The 18,514-nt window shown below is 35.8% G+C and overlaps 1 protein-coding gene across 1 annotated transcript in view; it reads right to left on the bottom strand.

Moving 5' to 3' along the window:
• Window positions 1–678: 678 nt before the first annotated feature.
• LOC129520989 (ephrin type-A receptor 6-like) overlaps window positions 679–18,514 on the bottom strand; it is a 727,437-nt gene continuing 709,601 nt past the window's right edge. The window contains 3 exon segments of the mRNA XM_055342191.1: window positions 679–796; window positions 3,164–3,213; window positions 7,662–7,723. Of these exon segments, the coding sequence (XP_055198166.1) occupies window positions 679–796; window positions 3,164–3,213; window positions 7,662–7,723 (230 nt within the window).

Here is an 18,514-nt window from a genome sequence, read left to right as displayed (position 1 = left end):
ATAACATTATGGAGACCTTAGTAAGTGCCCAGACACATGTTCTAGGAGTGTAGGTCTATTAGCCATTTAACACCATAAAAAAAAATCACAATAACTGTAGGAAGTAGTTATTGCCTATTATTGACCTTATTTTATGGATAAGAGAGAGATATCCTTGAATCTTTCCTTTTGCCCGTACACTTTATCCAATCTAACAACAAATTCCATCAGCTCTGTGTTCAGAATACACCATAGACTCTAGTATTTTCCATCAACTCAACTACAACAATCCTCATCCAAGCCACTGTCATCTCCTTACCTGGATTTTTATTGCAAAAGCTTCCAAATTTCTCTCCGTCTATCTATACTTCACTATAGTCTCTGAATCTAGCAACCGGAGTGATGTTGTAAAAACACAGTCAGATTAGTTCTCTCTACTCCAAACCCTACAATAGCTTCATGTCTTATCCAGAGAAAATGCAGACACATTACAGCGTCCTACAATGCCCCAACTCACTGTTTTTACAACTTGGTTGCATATTACACTCATGGGGGAACTTTGAACAAATATTAATGCAGCTCTCTCACCAAGAGATTGTGAGTTAATTCACCTGGGATGCAGGCTGGAATTTGGGATTGTTAAGAGCTCTCTAAATTAAATCATGTTAATGTGTAACCAAGGTTGAGAATCATTTCTCTTCAACCTTTGAGTCCCTTTCTGCCTCCATCACCTCTAACTTCATCTTCTACCACCTTTCCCCTGACATACGCTATGTCAGCCATAACCATAGGGTGACCATCTATTTTATTAACCCAACTGCAGGGTAAAAGGGTCAATATTAACAATTATGAAGAGGTACTAGGCATGGATTAGCACTGTCCTAGGCAAAACAGGCATTTGGTCATAAAAATAAAGATCTAATTTGTAGTTCTTTGGGTATAAAATGTTCTGACCTCAGGCCTTTGGCCCCTGCTGTTCTTACTCCGGACTATTTCCCTCCAGACTGCCACCTGGCTTGCTCCCTCACCTTCTTCCATCTTTACTCATATGTCACTTTCCAGTAAGAGCTCACCTGTTCATTCAATTTAATACTGAAACCTAATCTCACTTCCACTCTCTTATTTTTTCTCCCTGTCTGATGTACTATATATTTTGCTTAAATCTTTATTTCTCTTGCCACTAGATTTTTTTTATTTCTGTTTTGTTCACTTCTGTATTCTAGGTTCCAGAACAGTACCTGGGCCACTATAGTCAGTGAATACATATTTGTGCAAAAAAAAAAAAGTGAATGATTTTTCAGCTGTTTCACATTGGGCAAGTTACCTATTATGCTTTGCCTCATTTTCCTCATTGATAAAATGGGGACAATATTAACACCTACCTCATAATGTTGGTGTAAGCACCGGGTGCATGGGATTGGGATAATGCCTGACTCAGAGAACACATGTGTAAATGCCATCTACAGTAGTTAATTAAACACATTCATCCTCATTTTTTGCTTTAGCCACTGGCTTATAGGTCCACACCTGGAAACCATCACCCCTAAGCCTGCCTCACTTCAGTTTACCACTGTGTTGGTAAACTGGCCCTGTGGAGAAAAAACAAGCAAGCCCTGAGCTGTGCTGTTTGCCCATGTCTGTGGTGTAAATATTTCCATCATGGCCAACTTCAAGTTACTAACAGTTTAACAACCAGCTCCCTCAATTCCTGACCATTTAATAATCATCTCTCACATGCTGGTATGATCTGGCTCTAATAAGCCACTGCCAATATCCTACTTCGGGCACTCTCCTCCTTCAGCTCTCTCACCCTCATCGTACAGCTATACCTCCTACTTCCTCCTCTACACCGTAACAGCTCCCAGAGATATCTCTATTTACCTCTAGTCTTTCAGCCTTTTTATTTCCTACTTTATCTAGCCTGGATTCACCAGCTGCTTAGCCAAAAGATCTTTTTCCACTATCCCGATTTCCTTTTAATACCAGTGTGTTTCTGTTGCACCTGTTCTACACACACGCTAGCCTCTATTATCTCCAGTATTGCACTGGGGGATGCACTGTCGAGCATCCTTGCAGAAAGTCATGGAAACATGCATGCCATTGCCTAAACACATCCATCCCCTCCAGAATCAGCCGGATGTCAGCATCAGTAAACTATGCTACCTTCTCCAACACAAAAGGTATGGTCTGGCAGGAGAAGAGGAAGATACATGTATCCAATGTCAAATACTGGGCCAGTAGTGCTCAAGACCCACTTCCGGCCATGCGGGTCGCATTATCATGAGACACCTTGGTAAACAATTTTTAACTGGTTGCCCTTGCTGGGACCCAGAGAAAAACTGTTCCTGGTGCAGAACCTGCTCTTGATGGTCCTCCCTTCCCCTTCCTTCTTTGGTCTGATCAGTGATTGGCTACATATTTTTTTTTAACTTCAGCAGTTATTCTAAACATTCACCTTTAATGAAGGTTTGTTCTCAAACTTCCAAATAAACTCTCCTCCTACTTCACACAGAAAGGCAACAACATCAGGTATCACTTCCTTCAATCCAGTGCCTCCCGTCGGTCTCTCTAGATACACAACACACAGTCCTGGGATGAAACAGTCCTCCCATGAAACAAGGACGGTGTGGAGGCTGCTATCGACTATACACAGTCAACCCTCCACCTGGGTCCTTGATTTTGAACCTTCCCATCTCCTGAGACAGTTTGTCTTACCAATGTACTCTCTTCAATTTCCTCTCCCCCAGTGTATAAATTGTCTATATTCCTTTCTATGAAAAAATATCCTTCATTTTTCTTTTTGTCTACTTGCTCTGATTTTTCTCTTGCCTTGCTATCTCCCCTAATTTTTACTAAATAAATAAATATTTTTTTAAAAAAGGTCTCCATCTCCATTACCAATTCCTACTTATTTTTCATTCTCATTTGGGCCTGTGCATTCTGACTTCTGCTGGAGACCAACCCATTAAATATGCTCTTGTTGAGTCACTGAGGACCTCATAAGTAGTAAGTCCCACAGATGCATTTCAGTCTTTGTTTTCTCAAACTTCTCTATTTTTGATATAGTTGCCTATTTGCTCCTGGCTGGCATGCAGGATTCTTATCTCCCTTCTTGTTGCTCTTTGACCACTTATTCTTAGTTACCTTTGGAGACTCCACCCTGCTGCTTCCTTAGTTGGCATACCATAGAGTTGCAACCTTGTTCAACTCCTTGCTTTTCTCTAAAAGTTCTTCCTAGAAAAAAATATCATGGTTTGGGTTTCATAACCACTTTTTATGCTACCGACTATAAGATCTTAACTTTAGTCAATATTTTTCTCCCAATCTTCAGATTTGTATTTCTAATTGCTGTCTGGACATTTTCACTGCATGTTCCATAGACATCTCAAATGGAATACAACCCAAATGAAACTCATCATCTGCCAGTGACCAGCCCATTTTATTTCTACTCTGTATCTTTAGATCAGTTGGTAGCACCACCTTCCACACATTCTTCTTACTACTAAGCATCTTTTCCAGATTATATTTTGAATTATAATTTCCTGACTTAATCTGATCTTATTTGCTTTTGTTTTTATTAATTCCCCTGCCCCATCTATTTTGTTGTATATAGATGACACTCCTTGCTTGCTAATGTGACTGTGTTTTGCAAATAGTATATCTGTATCTTTTCTCTCATATCAAAGGGTGTGAGGTGGCTGCAAGAGGCTGTCACATGAACACACAATATAACACCTTACTGAAACCAGTGGTATTATATTTTTGTATAACTGAATTGTGTGATTTGATAAACAAATCTACATTCAACAAATGTCATAAAATAGGAATGATTTTTTTTAAAGATTTTATTTATTTATTCATTAGAGAGAGACACACACACAGAGGCAGAGACACAGGCAGAGGGAGAAGCAGGCTCCATGCAGGGAGCCCGACATGGGACTTGATTCCAGGTCTCAGGTGATCCTGAAGTCCTGGGATGAAGGCAGCGCTAAACCACTGAGCCACCCAGGCTGCCTAGGGATGAGTTTTTGTGGTTGGAATATGGTATCTCAAAGCTTTTAAGTATTTTATAACCATTTTTATTTGAATTGTTACTTAATGTTATAAAAATGGAAGACCAAAGATTTAGGGGCAAGCAGTTGTTAGGTAAGTATGTGTCACAAAAACTATGAAATCCATATGCATAGTTTGAGAGAGACCATGCAGGGATGATGGTCAAGATTATATAATTTGCACTAGTGTATTTTTTGGAAAAGTTAGGAATATTTGCACATCAGTGAGGTCATACATTCTGGCAGCAGGGCTGATGGTCTGCTTGCTAAGTAAGGTTGCATTTAATTTTTTTTGAGATTTTATTTATTTATTCATGACAGACACACACACACAATGAGAGAGAGAGAGAGAGAGAGAGAGAGAGAGAGAGAGAGAGAGGCAGAGACGCAGGCAGAGGGAGAAGCAGGCTCCATGCAGGGAACCCGACATGCGTGGGACTCGATGCTGGGTCTCCAGGATCATACCCCGGGTCAAAGGTGGCGCCAAACTGCTGAGCCATCAGGGCTGCCCAGACTGCATTTAATTTTAAAATTAAAAACACACATAGGGCACCTTGGTGGCTCAGTGGTTGAGCCTTTGGGGTCCTGGGATTGAGTACCACATTGGGCTCTCTGCATGGAGCCTGCTTCTTCCTCTGCCTGTCTCTCTCATGAATAAATAAATAAAATCTTAAAAAAATAAAAACACACATATAGTTACATACCTACCTACACCCCTTCTGCATGTGCTCACACACGCACATATACACACAAACAAACACAAGTACTTAACCACACCTCCTCTTACTAATATATATCTGGAGGAATGTCCATAAAGATCCTGAACAGTGTAAGATTTATTAATCCAGTGCAATATCACAGCCACCACTAGCACTAGACTGTAATTTTGTACTTAGTTTTGCTACCACTCTTTCACATAAAACAGTAAACTGAAGTGATTTTCAAATATGTGGGAGACCAAAGGGAAATCTTTTCTTCTTCTAGTAAGCACAGAATGCTATTAATGAGCCATGGATAGCTTCCCTACAATGCAATGCACTTAGCCACTTCCTCTTTCTGTGCTCACAGAAGCTGTGATTATCAAATTCTAAAGCAGTAGTTTGAAAAATGACTTCGTTTTTGGGAATCTGTGGGATATATATCTTTATAAATTTTATTTCCACTTGCCATGGGGAGTTGAGTATCTGCTATTGACATAAAGTTTATATAGCACTTTGAGCTTCTGGGATAAAAGAGATATGATTACAAAGAAAGTTAAGAATATTTTAAAAAAAGGGTAAGAAGGGAGTATTTGGCCCTGTGGCTTTTTTCCCCGTGCATGTGATTCTTATTTTAATAGAAATTCTACGTGCAGACGGGACACAAGTTCACATGGGGAGATGGCAGTGGACTTATAAAAAGAAGTAATAAGTAATTTCATTTAAAAAAAGTGTATGAGAATGTGACTTTTTGAGTCAGAGACCCGAGTTTGAATCTTTATTCTACCACTTACAGTATATCATGTATTATTCTGTAAGCTTTACAATAATTGACCAGATGAATCCTCATGACACTTGTATGAAGTAGATGCTGTCTACATTCCCATTTTATTTTATTTTTTTATTTTTATTTTTTTTACATTCCCATTTTATAGTTAAATAAACAGGCACAGAGAAGGCAGTCACTTGCCCAAGTCACAGGGTCACACAGCTGGTAAGTGACAGAGCCAAGATGAATAACATATATTAAGATTCTCATAGCAGTGGTAATGGTCGCGACCATCAACTGAATGTCTACTCTTTCCCAGATTGTATGGTGTCTTTCCTACATAATTCATAAGAGCTGAAAAATATTAATTTAAAAAAACTTAAATCATGAAATATACCACTTTTAAACATGTAGTAGGGTGTTTATAAATAAATATTTTATTTTATTTATTTTTTAAAAATAAATATTTTAGATAACATATTAGCATTTCTTTGTAATGTATTTAATTAATTCAGGATTCAGCAGGATAAGAGGTATATCTGAAGCTAACAATTCTCTCCTAATTTGCTGTGGCAGTCATTTGATCCAATTTTCAGCAGCAATTTAGATTGAGAATGTGCTACATTATTTGCCATTATGTTCAGCTCTAGGATAAAGTTGATACAAAAAAACTCCCAAAACTTATCTTAAGCATCATTAAAGGATAAGTCATTTTGGTATGTGTCTGATAGAAATGAGCTTTGGAATAAACATAATGGAAGGGCCTAACTATACATGCATTTCAAAGTACCATAGGTGGTCCTGATAAATTATTCTAAAATAATTTAGCACATTTACAGGAGAAATGAATATAAGCTATAAACATTCTGAGAATGGCTATAGAAAAATAAAACAAACAACAGAGAGTTCATGTCCCCAAACACCTATGAATTTCATTTTGTCTTAAAGAGAATACTTGAGAGTCTGCATTGTACAAGGCATATTGCTCTGTAATAACTTGATGATTTTGCTGAATTCAGCTTCTGGCATTGAATCTGGACATCAAGTCCAGTCGCAGGGTAAATATATCATCACCGCTAATAGTGAGAGAAGTTGGAAGAAGAGGGCATGAACTCAAGAAAAATAAATGAAAATGATATCAAAAGAGAAAAATGAGATGCAGAACTCAACCAAGTGATGATGTAAAGCAAAAAAAATAAAGTGAAGAAAGAATGCTCGAGACCGTTTTTATCATATGAAAAGATAAAAAATAGTGTAACACATTCCAAATAGCAAGAGTCCAGTCATGCTATAAGTAAGAAAAATGGTCATGTCTTTGTATACAGATAAATAAGAATACAGTGACACTCAAATATGTAACCTCTCCTGGGGATGAAAAATATTTACTGTAGTGATTATTTTTTATATTTATGGGTATTTTTTATATCAATGAACATTTTTGTAGCACATGATGGCTTTTTAAATATTAAAGACATTATAAATACATTTGAAATATAACTTCATGGTGCCTTCTCAGCTCTGTTATTCTCTACTACTATATAAGACAAATGATTTCTGTACACACCATTCCCTCAAGGATAAGTCACCTTAGTATATGTGCAGCCGAAGCGAGCACTAGGATAAGTCATTTTAAAAAGAATACTTTAAAAAGGTTTGTTCTAAAACCGATCTCTGCTAGAGTTTTGCGTGAATTCTTTTGTTTTCTGAAAGTCAGGCAAATGAACTTAAGAGGGCTAATACCAGTTTTCTGATATGAACTTGAGTCATTATTAGTAAATATATATCAATTTAAGGGGTTCAGTATTATAGATCATGCATAAAACATCATGCTGAATAGTTAAATGTGATAAAGCAAAACAAATGTTTGTGCAAAGCAACTGAGTTTCATTTAATCTCTTTATAACATCATTTGAAATATATATATATTTATATGGCATGTGACTTTATAGGAGAAATCAATTATATTATTATGTGTATATACTCCTCCTGTTAGTAACACACTAATGTATCACAGTATCAGAGAAATGCACCCTAGAGAAAACGCTGCTATTCTTCATGGAAAAATCCATGAATAACATTATGCAAAAATTAATTTATGATAAATGATTTAAATCTAGAACTCAGAATAGCTTATTTAAATGCTATCAGAAAAGAACACCTCACCCGCAAAAAGGAGTCTAGGGATCCATTCTCCATATATTCCACCACGATCATTACTGGTCTGCCTGCAAAAAGAGCAAGAGAACACACAAGATTAGAGCAATTACAAAAAAATGTGCTGCAGTTAGAGATTTCCAGCTGTGGCAGCTAAATCATTTGTATTTTATTAATAAGAACTTCATTTTCCAACACGCTTCTACAAAAGTCTTACTATTACACATAGAGATCTCTCCATTTTTTACAGCCTTGTTTATGTTGAGTTTGTAAAAAGAACATGAATTACAAAGGAATTAAGCATTTCTTTTTCTAGAGCCCTGCAATCGCTTGTTTAGATTATGTTCTTTTGGTCCTGATTTCTCCTTAAAAGACAATCAACAAGCTAAAGTCAGGGTTTATGCAGTTACTGTAGCTGCTCTGGCAGTTGTGATACAACTTCTCCCATAGTGGTGTGGTACCCTCGGCTGAACTACGTTAGACCAGACACTTCTGAACTATTCCTAAGGCAAAGCAGAAAGGAGAAATTTCTATAAATTTAAGAAATTATAAAAACCATTAGTCATAGTCTGCTTTTAAGGGCTTCTAAGTGGAAAAATGTCAGTAGATTGATGGATGCTACAAAGTTGGTGGGCTTTGCAATAGTTCTTGATCATGTCTTTATTGGACAAAGATTAGATCAACGTAACAATGATGGAAGTACATGAAAAATAAGTAACTCTGATTTTGTAGTCTAGTAACAAGCTAAAATTGGAAACTGAACATCATTTATCTCTTCTCTATCATATCTATTTGCAACTGTTACCAGTTCCCAATACCTCTATTAGGTAGAATATGTAGTATAAATAACTTAGATTGTTTCAAAGAAAAGAATCTATTTGTTCTGCCAAATTACTCAAGTTTAAAAGATAAACTCATTTCAGATGAAGGGAAAATGATATTTACCTGAAATAAACATATATGACATATCTACTTTTTACATCTGTATTTCTTGCTTCTCATTGAGATTTTTAGCAATTGAATATGCACTGTGCACAGAGTTTTTCCTCATAAGTACAAAAGATCTGGAAAGAAATTATGTGTGCTAATGACGCAAATATTAGATCTCATATTGTAATTCATGTCCCTTTTATGAACTCAAAGCCTTATGGGTTAAAAAGGGTGACTGTAACAAATTAGTACAATGTCTGCAAATGCTAGATTTTACATTTGAATCTATATTTTCAAGAAAGATGTGCTAAAGGTTAAATGTAGTAATAAAACTCCCTTTTTATCATGCATAGTATGAGAATCCAAAGAAATTTTCCATCTTGGTGGGTTTCCATAATGCTCCTCAAAGTCATTAATTTCACTCAAATACAGATACAGAACTTTATCAGAAAATATGGATGTCAAGTGAACTCTCAGCACTAATGTAGCAAGGATCTAGAAGATCCAGATTTATTTATTTATTTATTTATTTATTTATTTATTTATTTATTTATTTATTTATTTAGACAGAGAGAGGCAGAGACACAGGCAGAGGGAGAAGCAGGCATCATACAGAGAGCCGGACGTGGGACTCGATCCAGGGTCTCCAGGATCATACCCTGGGCTGCAGGCGTCGCTAAGCCGCTGAGCCACCCCAGCTGCCCAAGATCCAGGTTTTAAATCTGACCACTTGTCATGAAATCTTTTATTTGGATACTGGTTTCAGAGAGCTTGGAAACAGGAGTCTGATGCAAACATAAAAGATCATTTTTGATACTAAATATGAAAATTCTGAGACCAGTATTTCAGTTTCAATTATAATGGATCATGGAATTTAAGGGGAAAACACTGGGTTACCACTGAGTTCACCTGCCCAGAGTCATACCTTTTTCATCTACCTTGACCATCGCTGCCAGGGAAACATATTTAGTAAAAATAAATAAAATAAAATAAAATAAAATAATAAAATAAAATAAGATAAAAATCCTCTCCCTAAGAATGTCAGTCTTGATACAATAAAAAGAGCTTGCAAGCACTTCACTTGTATTGATACAAATTATGATTAGCCCTATTACACAGATAAGGAAATTGAGGGATAGAAAATTAAAGTACTTGCCCAGAGTTAAACAGTAAGTGGCAGTTTCAGGTAGAGAGTCTCAGAGCTTAAGCTCTTAATTTTTATGCCATAGGTGCGTCTCAGACATAATTTATAGATTAAAGCAGAAAGGTTCATCCCGTGCTGGACCTCCTCTCTCCTAGCCAGCCCTACCATCTCCTGTTCCATTAGCTGTATTGCTTAGTCCTGTCTCCTCTGCTATTCCTTCTGGCATTCCCCTGCCAGGATTACCCACCGATTTGTTTCTCTCCCTAATCTCACTCCACACCTCCCAGAATGTAAATGCTGCACCTATTCCTTGAAAGTCTCCTACAGAGATATTTCCCATAGTGGCATTCCCATCACATCTATTGTCTACACTATAAAATGTTGTGTCTGATTCTGTTAGGTTCTTTTTCTCTCCTAAATTCCCTATATATTACTCCTATGTATCCCCACTCACGAGGTTTCTCAAAACGATGTTTCTGTAAAGCTGAGCAGAGTAGGTGCTTTATAGGAGCAAGTTGACTTCAAAATTCTCAACAATTTTCATAATTCCTCAGAGAGTAGCACTGAAGTGTTTGAGCAAGATTCTAATCTATGTGAATACCAAGTACTTTGAAATTATTTCTATCTATAACTCTTTGGGAGATACTTGATGCGATCTTAACATTCATCAGTGACAAGTTTCATCTTCTCATTAAAGATAATAAAGAGTCAAATGAAGACTCCCCCGGTTTCTTGTGAATTAGAAGTTTCACACCTGAGCTCTGCATCTTTTGTATTTTGTGCAGTAACATCAGTTTAGAGCTGCTATTATTAAACTAAGGAGCTGTTTTATTAGAAGACTGCTGGCATCTAACCTGTAATTTGTTTCCTAGTGGTTTTCTATAGGGAGGTTAGCTACACTGTGAAGATTACAAGCAACTTTACAGTCTATGGTCACATTTTATAATCAACAAAATAGACGAGTATAAAGGTAACAGTTCCTATTTTCAAATATGTAAAAACTATACAATACATTACTGTTCTTGGAAAATATATTTGGAGGTGATTAATTCTCTTTTTATATTTTCAAAATATTTCAGCTTCTCTCTCTATTTTTTACGATTTTAGCCAGTTTCCCAAAGGCCTCATGTCACAGAATTAACTTAGTATTTGCAATGTACTGAAGTCAACAAACTCCAGCATTCTTGAATGTTAGTCAAGTCTCAAAATCCTTTTATAGAAGTCTCATCAGGTTAAGAGATTTTTGAAAAGTACTTCTACAAGTCATACAAAAAGTGAATTTCATTCACTTTTTTATCTTTCAAAAAATAGCCTGGAAATGGTTATGTATATCTTAAACTGCATTGGAATAAAAACTTTGGAAGAAATCACTTGTTTATATCCTGAACTCAATGAATCACAAAATCCCAGATCATCTTTTTTCTATTATAAGGAAAAATATTTTCTTTAATTGAGACTTTAATGAACAATTGACTAATGTGGTTTTTTTTCTTCCAAATTCTCAGTTGCCCAATACTCAAGATGATTTTGATATGGGTGATGTTGAGAAACCACATGATGATAAAAGTGTTATTAAAGAAAACAGAAGAAAAGCGTTCTTTAAATGTTCTAAGGATATGTGGGGAAAATATTTCATGAGTGAAACAGTATATTTGTTGTTTGTTTGCCTCAAGAAGATCTGTGAAAGAAGGGGATTACAGAGATTTAACATTTTCATATGAGTAATGAGTTTTTGCTGAATGTAGTATTTTGTACCAGCTTGGCCATTTCTAATATGCTGTCAGTAATATCAAGAATCTAAACAAATCGCAATGACCTCCAAACTCTATTACATATTTAAATCAATTCTAGCTTATTTAACATTATATCATGTCTATATTTTGTCTACCATGTAATAAAATTTGTGGCGATAACTTGGATGACAGGTTGCCTGCTTTATTTCCCCCCCGGTTACAATTCTAGACTTTTAAAGCCAGTTATTTTTAATCTATTTCTACCTCCCCCATTTCTGTTATAGAGATAGTGAATTATAATTATAATCTCAAATGGATTTGAGAGTAAATAATTTTCCTATCCCTCTAAGGCATTAAAAATATGGATGACATAAATTTGAACAAAGTTATATTAATTATTTTTATTCATAAAATAAGTACTAAAATTGGGGAATGATTTTTTCCTTATACTGTTGCCTAGTTACTATCAGATCGTGTCCCAAATGAATCTTATCCTCGACTGAATTCAAATCAAATCTTTTAACATTTCCCCTGAACTTTCTTTAAAACACTGCCATCTATCTAGTTACCCAGATTTGAAATCCTACTGTAATATTAGACTTCTCACTTTATCAAATCCCTGTTAGTCTGTAAGTCATTACGCTGCGCTGACGATATAAAATCTGTTATTGCTGCCCATACTCTGACTTTGTTTTCTCTTGCTTCATTTATTAAAATAATCAGTTACTAATTATACTTGCTAAGGCTTATGTAACCATTATTTCAGACACTCAGCGATGCATCAAACATTTTTTTAATGCCTACTATGCATCAAGTACTCCTCCGGCTTTCAAAGAATCATGCTCCATCAGGGGTGCCTACGTGATTCAGTTGGTCAAGTGTCCGATCCTTGATTTCAGCTCCGGTCAGGATCTCAGCATCATGAGACTGAACCCTGCATCAGGCTCTGTGCTCAGCGTGGAGTCCGCTTAAGAGTCTCTTGCTCTCCCTCCCCCTCCCCTCCCCCGCCTTGCACCTGTTCATGAGCACACACACACTCTCTCTAAAACAAAACAAATCCAATCCTCAATTGATACCTGACCCTTGCTCCATGGAGTGTAGAGTGGAATGGGGAACCGAAATAGGTAAACAGTCAATTACCATGAAGGGCTAATGCCTCCTTTAAAAACCTGTTTTACTTACTGTTGTTAGCTCCAGGATTAAAGTCTAAACTTCTTGGCGATAAATTCCTTCACAATCTCTCCTCTACCTTTGTTCTGGTGTCATTTTTATCTCCTCCTAGTCCCCGATTTCCTGTTTTTCAAATTCTCTAGGGGACTTATAATTCATGAAGTATGACCTTCATGACAACCATGAAGTTGTACCTCCTCTCTTCCCTGGAAGATTGCCTTCTTTCCAGTAAAATCATATATGTAGAAAAGAAAAAGCAGAGCTTAAATACTGTCTCCATTGTCAATTCTATGAATCACTTTTGCTTTTAGGAAGATCTGATTGTTTCCTTTCTCCTCTCTTTACATCTTAATCAAACAATCATGACACACTTATGGTGTGGTATTGGTGTTTACTATGGAGGTGTCTGCCTCCTACTCTCAAATGCCCTGGAGGTAAAAAATCGTGTATAATTCTTCTCAGCAAATTCACTGTTGAGCACAGAACTAGGTAAAGAATAGCTACTAAATTTCTTTTTCTTTTTAATGGAATACCATTCTGTAGTGAATTCTAGACCAAGAAAAGAGTTACTGAAATAATGGAATAACAAATCAGTAAATCCTAAATTCCTCGCATTGTAAAACACATGGATCCAAAGACGAAACTTCAAATTTTAGCCCTGCTACCTACTAGCTACATGATCTTGAGGAAATTATTTTCACTTTCTCAGTTTTTACATTTATAAAATGAGGATAATATTAACTTACTACACCTGGTTTTCAAAGAATTAGATGAGAAAATGTATAGTTAGCACAGTGTCTGGCAATTGTTGGCACTTAAAAATGTTGGCATACATTGGCTTTCCTTCATTTTTGTGCAATTATCTGTTTCCCTCTTTTTTTTAAAGATTTTATTTATTTATGACAGAGAGGGAGAGAGAGAGGCAGAGACACAGGCAGAGAGAGAAGCAGATTCCATGCAGGGAGCCCGATGTGGGACTCGATCCGGGGTCTCCAAGATCTGGCCGTGGGGTGAAGGTGGTGTTAAAACACTTAGCCACCGGGGCTGCCCATTTCCCTCTTCTTAGTAGTATTTGTTCACCATGTAGCAAAAACTAGTTTTATAAAAATGGATCATTTCCATATTTTATTGTAATTTGGCATTGACATAGAAATTCTTTTATTATCCTATGGCAAAGTAAAAATGAGTAGTTTACATATTTTATATAATATAGTAAATTCCCAGTTTTTGCACTGAAATTCTCATGTCTCAGGCAAATTGGGATGGTTGGTTACTTTATACCTTGTGTGCTCATCACAGTGCGATGAGAAGTTGTAGGATTAGAGTCAGATAATGTGATATTGAAGACTTCCACTTTGGAGAAATGACCTTTCATAACTCACCTATGTTATATTAACTCACCTCCTTATTTGTATGTATTTGTATATTTGTATATTACATATTATCATATAATAATATTTGCTCCATTGTGTGATATGTGAGATTAAATGAGCTAATGTGTTTACAATACAGAGAATCGTACATTATACTAAATACTCAATCACCTAATAACAGCTTAAAGAATGAACGGATAAACACAAATATCACAACTTACCCCCGTGGCTAGATGTTGAATCCTAAACTAAGAAGTGGCTTTCAGAGTTAAAAAGATTCATAACTAAAAATGACTACGATCATTATATTTAGGAGCTTTCTTGATGGTCCCAAAAGTCTATTTAGATTCTATGCACCTGAAATCGACAGGTTTGGAGTTGTTTCAAAGAACAAGATGGTTTCTCCTAGAGTAAAATAATCCAAATGGGTATTTTAAAATTTTTAAACGGTATACTATAATATATAGTTCCTTTGGAATAGCTAGTGTAGGAAATAGATTCTTATTCCTATCTAACAAGTTATACTGCATCTTTTGTACTCAACATATTTGTACCTGTAACAATATGTTTTATGGTTAATTTGGAATTGATTTTAACCTTAAAGCTATTTGAAACTCCCAAATCTCTATGATAACTATGTTGATTTGGTTCCATGCTTTGTCTTATTTTTTTTAATTTTGTTTTTTAAATTTAGATGTGATCCAAATGCCCTGAGAGAAATGCTGAAGAATAAATTATTTCATCCAATGATGAAACAGCTGAGCAGAAATTAGGAGGAGGGATTGCATTTATGAAAACTGTGGCATTTCTCAATCTAGATTTGTTTCAGTGTAAATGAAAGGTGTGAGGCTAAAGAAATGAAACACAATTTTCCTGCCAGTTCCAGGAAGCAGCGGCACACCATCTGCATCAATTAACTTCAGTAATATTCTGTACTATTCTTTCTACTGAAAATTACCAGATGGGCAGAAAGACTTCTCCTTAATTAGAAGTGTCTTGTTGACAATGAAAGTTACTGCCAAAGATGCCTAATGTTTGATATTGTTTCTACTATATGACACTAACCATACTGCAAAATTTTAATAACATATAAATTTTTAAGAATGGTTTTTCTTGATTTTGTAGTGCATCCATATTTACAAAAGTATTATAACAACAATGATCAAATTAACTGTACATGTTTTGAAATTATCTGATTTATGACTTTTTGTTTTCGACCATTGTTGAAAGACATGACTATACAATAAGCAACTGATGATATAATAATCAATTATTTAATTGCCACTAGGTAGCAATGAACAAAATGCATCAGATAATTCTCGTGACTTGAAATGTTGTATAATATCTAAATTCAAAACCAATTTAAACCAGGGATGCCTGGGTGGCTCAGTTGGTTAAACATCTGACTCTTGGTTTTGGTTCAGATCATGATTTCGCCGATTGTGAGATGGATCCCTGAGTTGGGCTCCACACTCAGGAGAGAATCTGAAGATTCTCTCTCTCTCTCCCTCTGCCCCCAAATAATCAAATCTTTCAAAAGATTAAACCATGCATCAAATAAATGATTTTAAGCTGTCTTTGTTGTTTTATTTGCTGTGAAAACCTTTTGTGTAGATGATTTAACAATATATACTACATTTAAATCAGCACATATGTAATGACTAACTTTAAAAAATAAGTTTTCCAATATTCTAGGCACTGTTGTAAGGGTTTTACATGTGTTAACTCATTTAATCCTTATATCAATTCTAGTGGTAAGTGTAATTACTAGTTCAATTTAACAGCTCAGATTATAGATGCACTAAGAGGTAAAGTAATTTTTCCAAGGATGTACAGTGAGCAACTGACAGAGCCAAGGCTTGAAACCAAGAGATCTGGCTCCAGATTCTTGCTATATCCCCAAATGATACTTGGGCCTCCATTAGTAATTCGGAGACATAAAGTATTATCCTAAATGCCTGTGCCTCATCTTAGGAACACATCCTATAAAGTTATTATGGACAGGATACTCAGTTGCTCCTAAAGATGTTTTGTCCTTGAGAAGTTCTAGGATTTTAAAGTCTCATAAAGCTCTATCATATTCTATACAAACAGGAAATACATGCTAAGGAAACTTGCTGGAAAAACCTTTAGATTTTGCTATCCCCATTCTCACACATCAATTTATGATAATAAGTAGGAGGTTCCTTTACAAAGAAAAACTTCAAGAGAGAGTCTTGAAGCTTTTGAGAGAAGGTAACATTTTTTCCCTGTATTGTTTCAAATGCTTCATTTCTGGCTTCAGAAGTGCCTATGGTTACATAACCAATCAATTAATCAGGGTTTTTTTTTTTGTCTTTTATATCATTCACTAATCAAAAGAAAATCAACACAAAATTTAAAAATAAAGCAAATATCTAGAGAGGATATATTTAATATCAACTACATAGGTTACTTATGGTGAAATTTTAATTATAAGGGAGAATACATTTGTTCAATGAAGCATATATACACAATATAAAGTACCAACTACTTTCCTTTGTTCCTCATAGAAAAGGTACTACTTATTTTTGAGTCTTTTCTGCAATTCTTAGAAGGGTTTTATTAAAAAGGAAAAAAAGAAAGGAAGTTCAGTTTTGCTAATTAAACTTTCTTTAAGACCTCTCTATGCATAGAACTATGAAAAGCTAACATTGTGCCACCAGGCAACTTCCACTGTGCTTTGTCCTGCAAGCCAAAAGAGTGAATGCTGAGATGTGACATGTTTTCTAACAAGATTGGTCTATCCCCACTTATTTATGTTCTTAAGTGGCCCAGCAGCCCATGAGGGCATGGATGAGGCCCTGTGGGAGACGAAAATGCATTTGAGTAGCTCAGTTGCTTATCATGTTTCCAACGAAGGTGAACAAACACAGACACAACAACTTCAACCCACACAAAGATTAAATCCTGATTCACATGGAGACTTAGCTCATTTAGCAAGCTGTACAAAGTTATTTTTTTTTAAGAAATTTTCTTTGTGGGATCCCTGGGTGGCGCAGCGGTTTAGTGCCTGCCTTTGGCCCAGGGCGCGATCCTGGAGACCCGGGATCGAGTCCCGCGTTGGGCTCCCGGTGCATGGAGCCTGCTTCTCCCTCTGCCTGTGTCTCTGCCTCTTTCTCTCTCTGTGTCTATCATACATAAATAGATAAAAATTAAAAAAAAAGAAATTTTCTTTGTGAAAAGAAAATGATTCTGAAATGAATCTTTTGAAAGTGTTGACAGTTTCTCTGAATAGCATCAAAAATAGATGACACAATTTGTAATAATAAAACAGGAGGATCTCTAGGGAATAGATCTATAGTTTCAATGGAGAATTTAAACAGCCACATAAATAAGGTCCAGATTTTTAAGATTCAAACTTCTACAAATGATATTAAGAAAAAGAAGTATGTATACTATTAAGAATGCATAGCTAAGATCAAAGGCTAGAACCATTCAAAGAATCTGAAACTAGTAAAAAGTACTAGTAAAGAAGAAGTAAAAAAGAACCAGTAAAAAATCTGGAGATCACTTAAAGATTCTTTTAATATTTTTCATGTTCTGGAAGAAAAAAAAATAGAAATTCTCTTTGCAAACATTCAAGAGTTTGATAGTGAATGCATCCTACAGCTCTGTTTTTACAATTTTTCTTTTAAATGCACTGTCAAACTTACATAAAGATAATGGTGCTCATGTTTGTCAACTACACATAACTTTATGTAAAAGATATGGAGTTTCTAAGAACCTGAGATTCTTCATTTGGAGACCTCCTGAAATTGTATGCAAATCTTTACATATGTCATCATATGCCAATTTTCTTGGTGAAGCATCTCTTATTTTCGGCCAAGAAACAAAGTATTATCCATAAGGAAACTGAATCTATGACCTGTGCTACAACTTCAGGACTCTATAAGAGTCCTTAAACTAAGAGACGTCAATAGATTAAAGTTTTTACAAAATGAATGTTATTTGAAAGTTGGAATTATGCCTTCAAGTTTGTGTTTGCTCCCATCCTGACTTTTCTTATCCCAAGTGATATCTTCAAGTTGTCTTCCTTAAGTTTGCAATGATTTTCTAATCTTTTGTGTTATTTCTCCTCAGGTAAGCCAAAGAACCCTGCTCTTTGGAACCAATGACTTCAAGCAATTGAGGAAGCAGACTGAACACAACCTTGACAGTATCTGGCCAGCTCCTCTTGCACAGGTTTTGGAAACCATCAGTATATCCCAAATAAGTGTTTTTAATTAACCCTCTAATGTAGCAATAATGAAATGTTTTAAAGGGGTTATTTATTGGTGTATGACTACAAATACAATCACTTATGTCACCTTCCTTGTGCTTCTGTTGGTTGGGTGTGGTCTCTTTGGTGTTTTATCAGCCACCCTCTCTTCTCTATCCCACTCCTCAGTCCTGAAATAGAATAATATTGGTCATCTGCCCACTCCTGCCCCAGATTCTCCATTCTAGTCTTTTGTAATAGTTGCAGTTCTGCAGAGTTTCTTTCTGAAGCCT

Source organism: Nyctereutes procyonoides, unplaced genomic scaffold (genome assembly GCF_905146905.1).
Source record: "Nyctereutes procyonoides isolate TBG_1078 unplaced genomic scaffold, NYPRO_anot_genome, whole genome shotgun sequence".
Taxonomy (NCBI): domain Eukaryota; kingdom Metazoa; phylum Chordata; class Mammalia; order Carnivora; family Canidae; genus Nyctereutes; species Nyctereutes procyonoides.
This window is presented reverse-complemented; position numbering and strand designations above follow the sequence as displayed.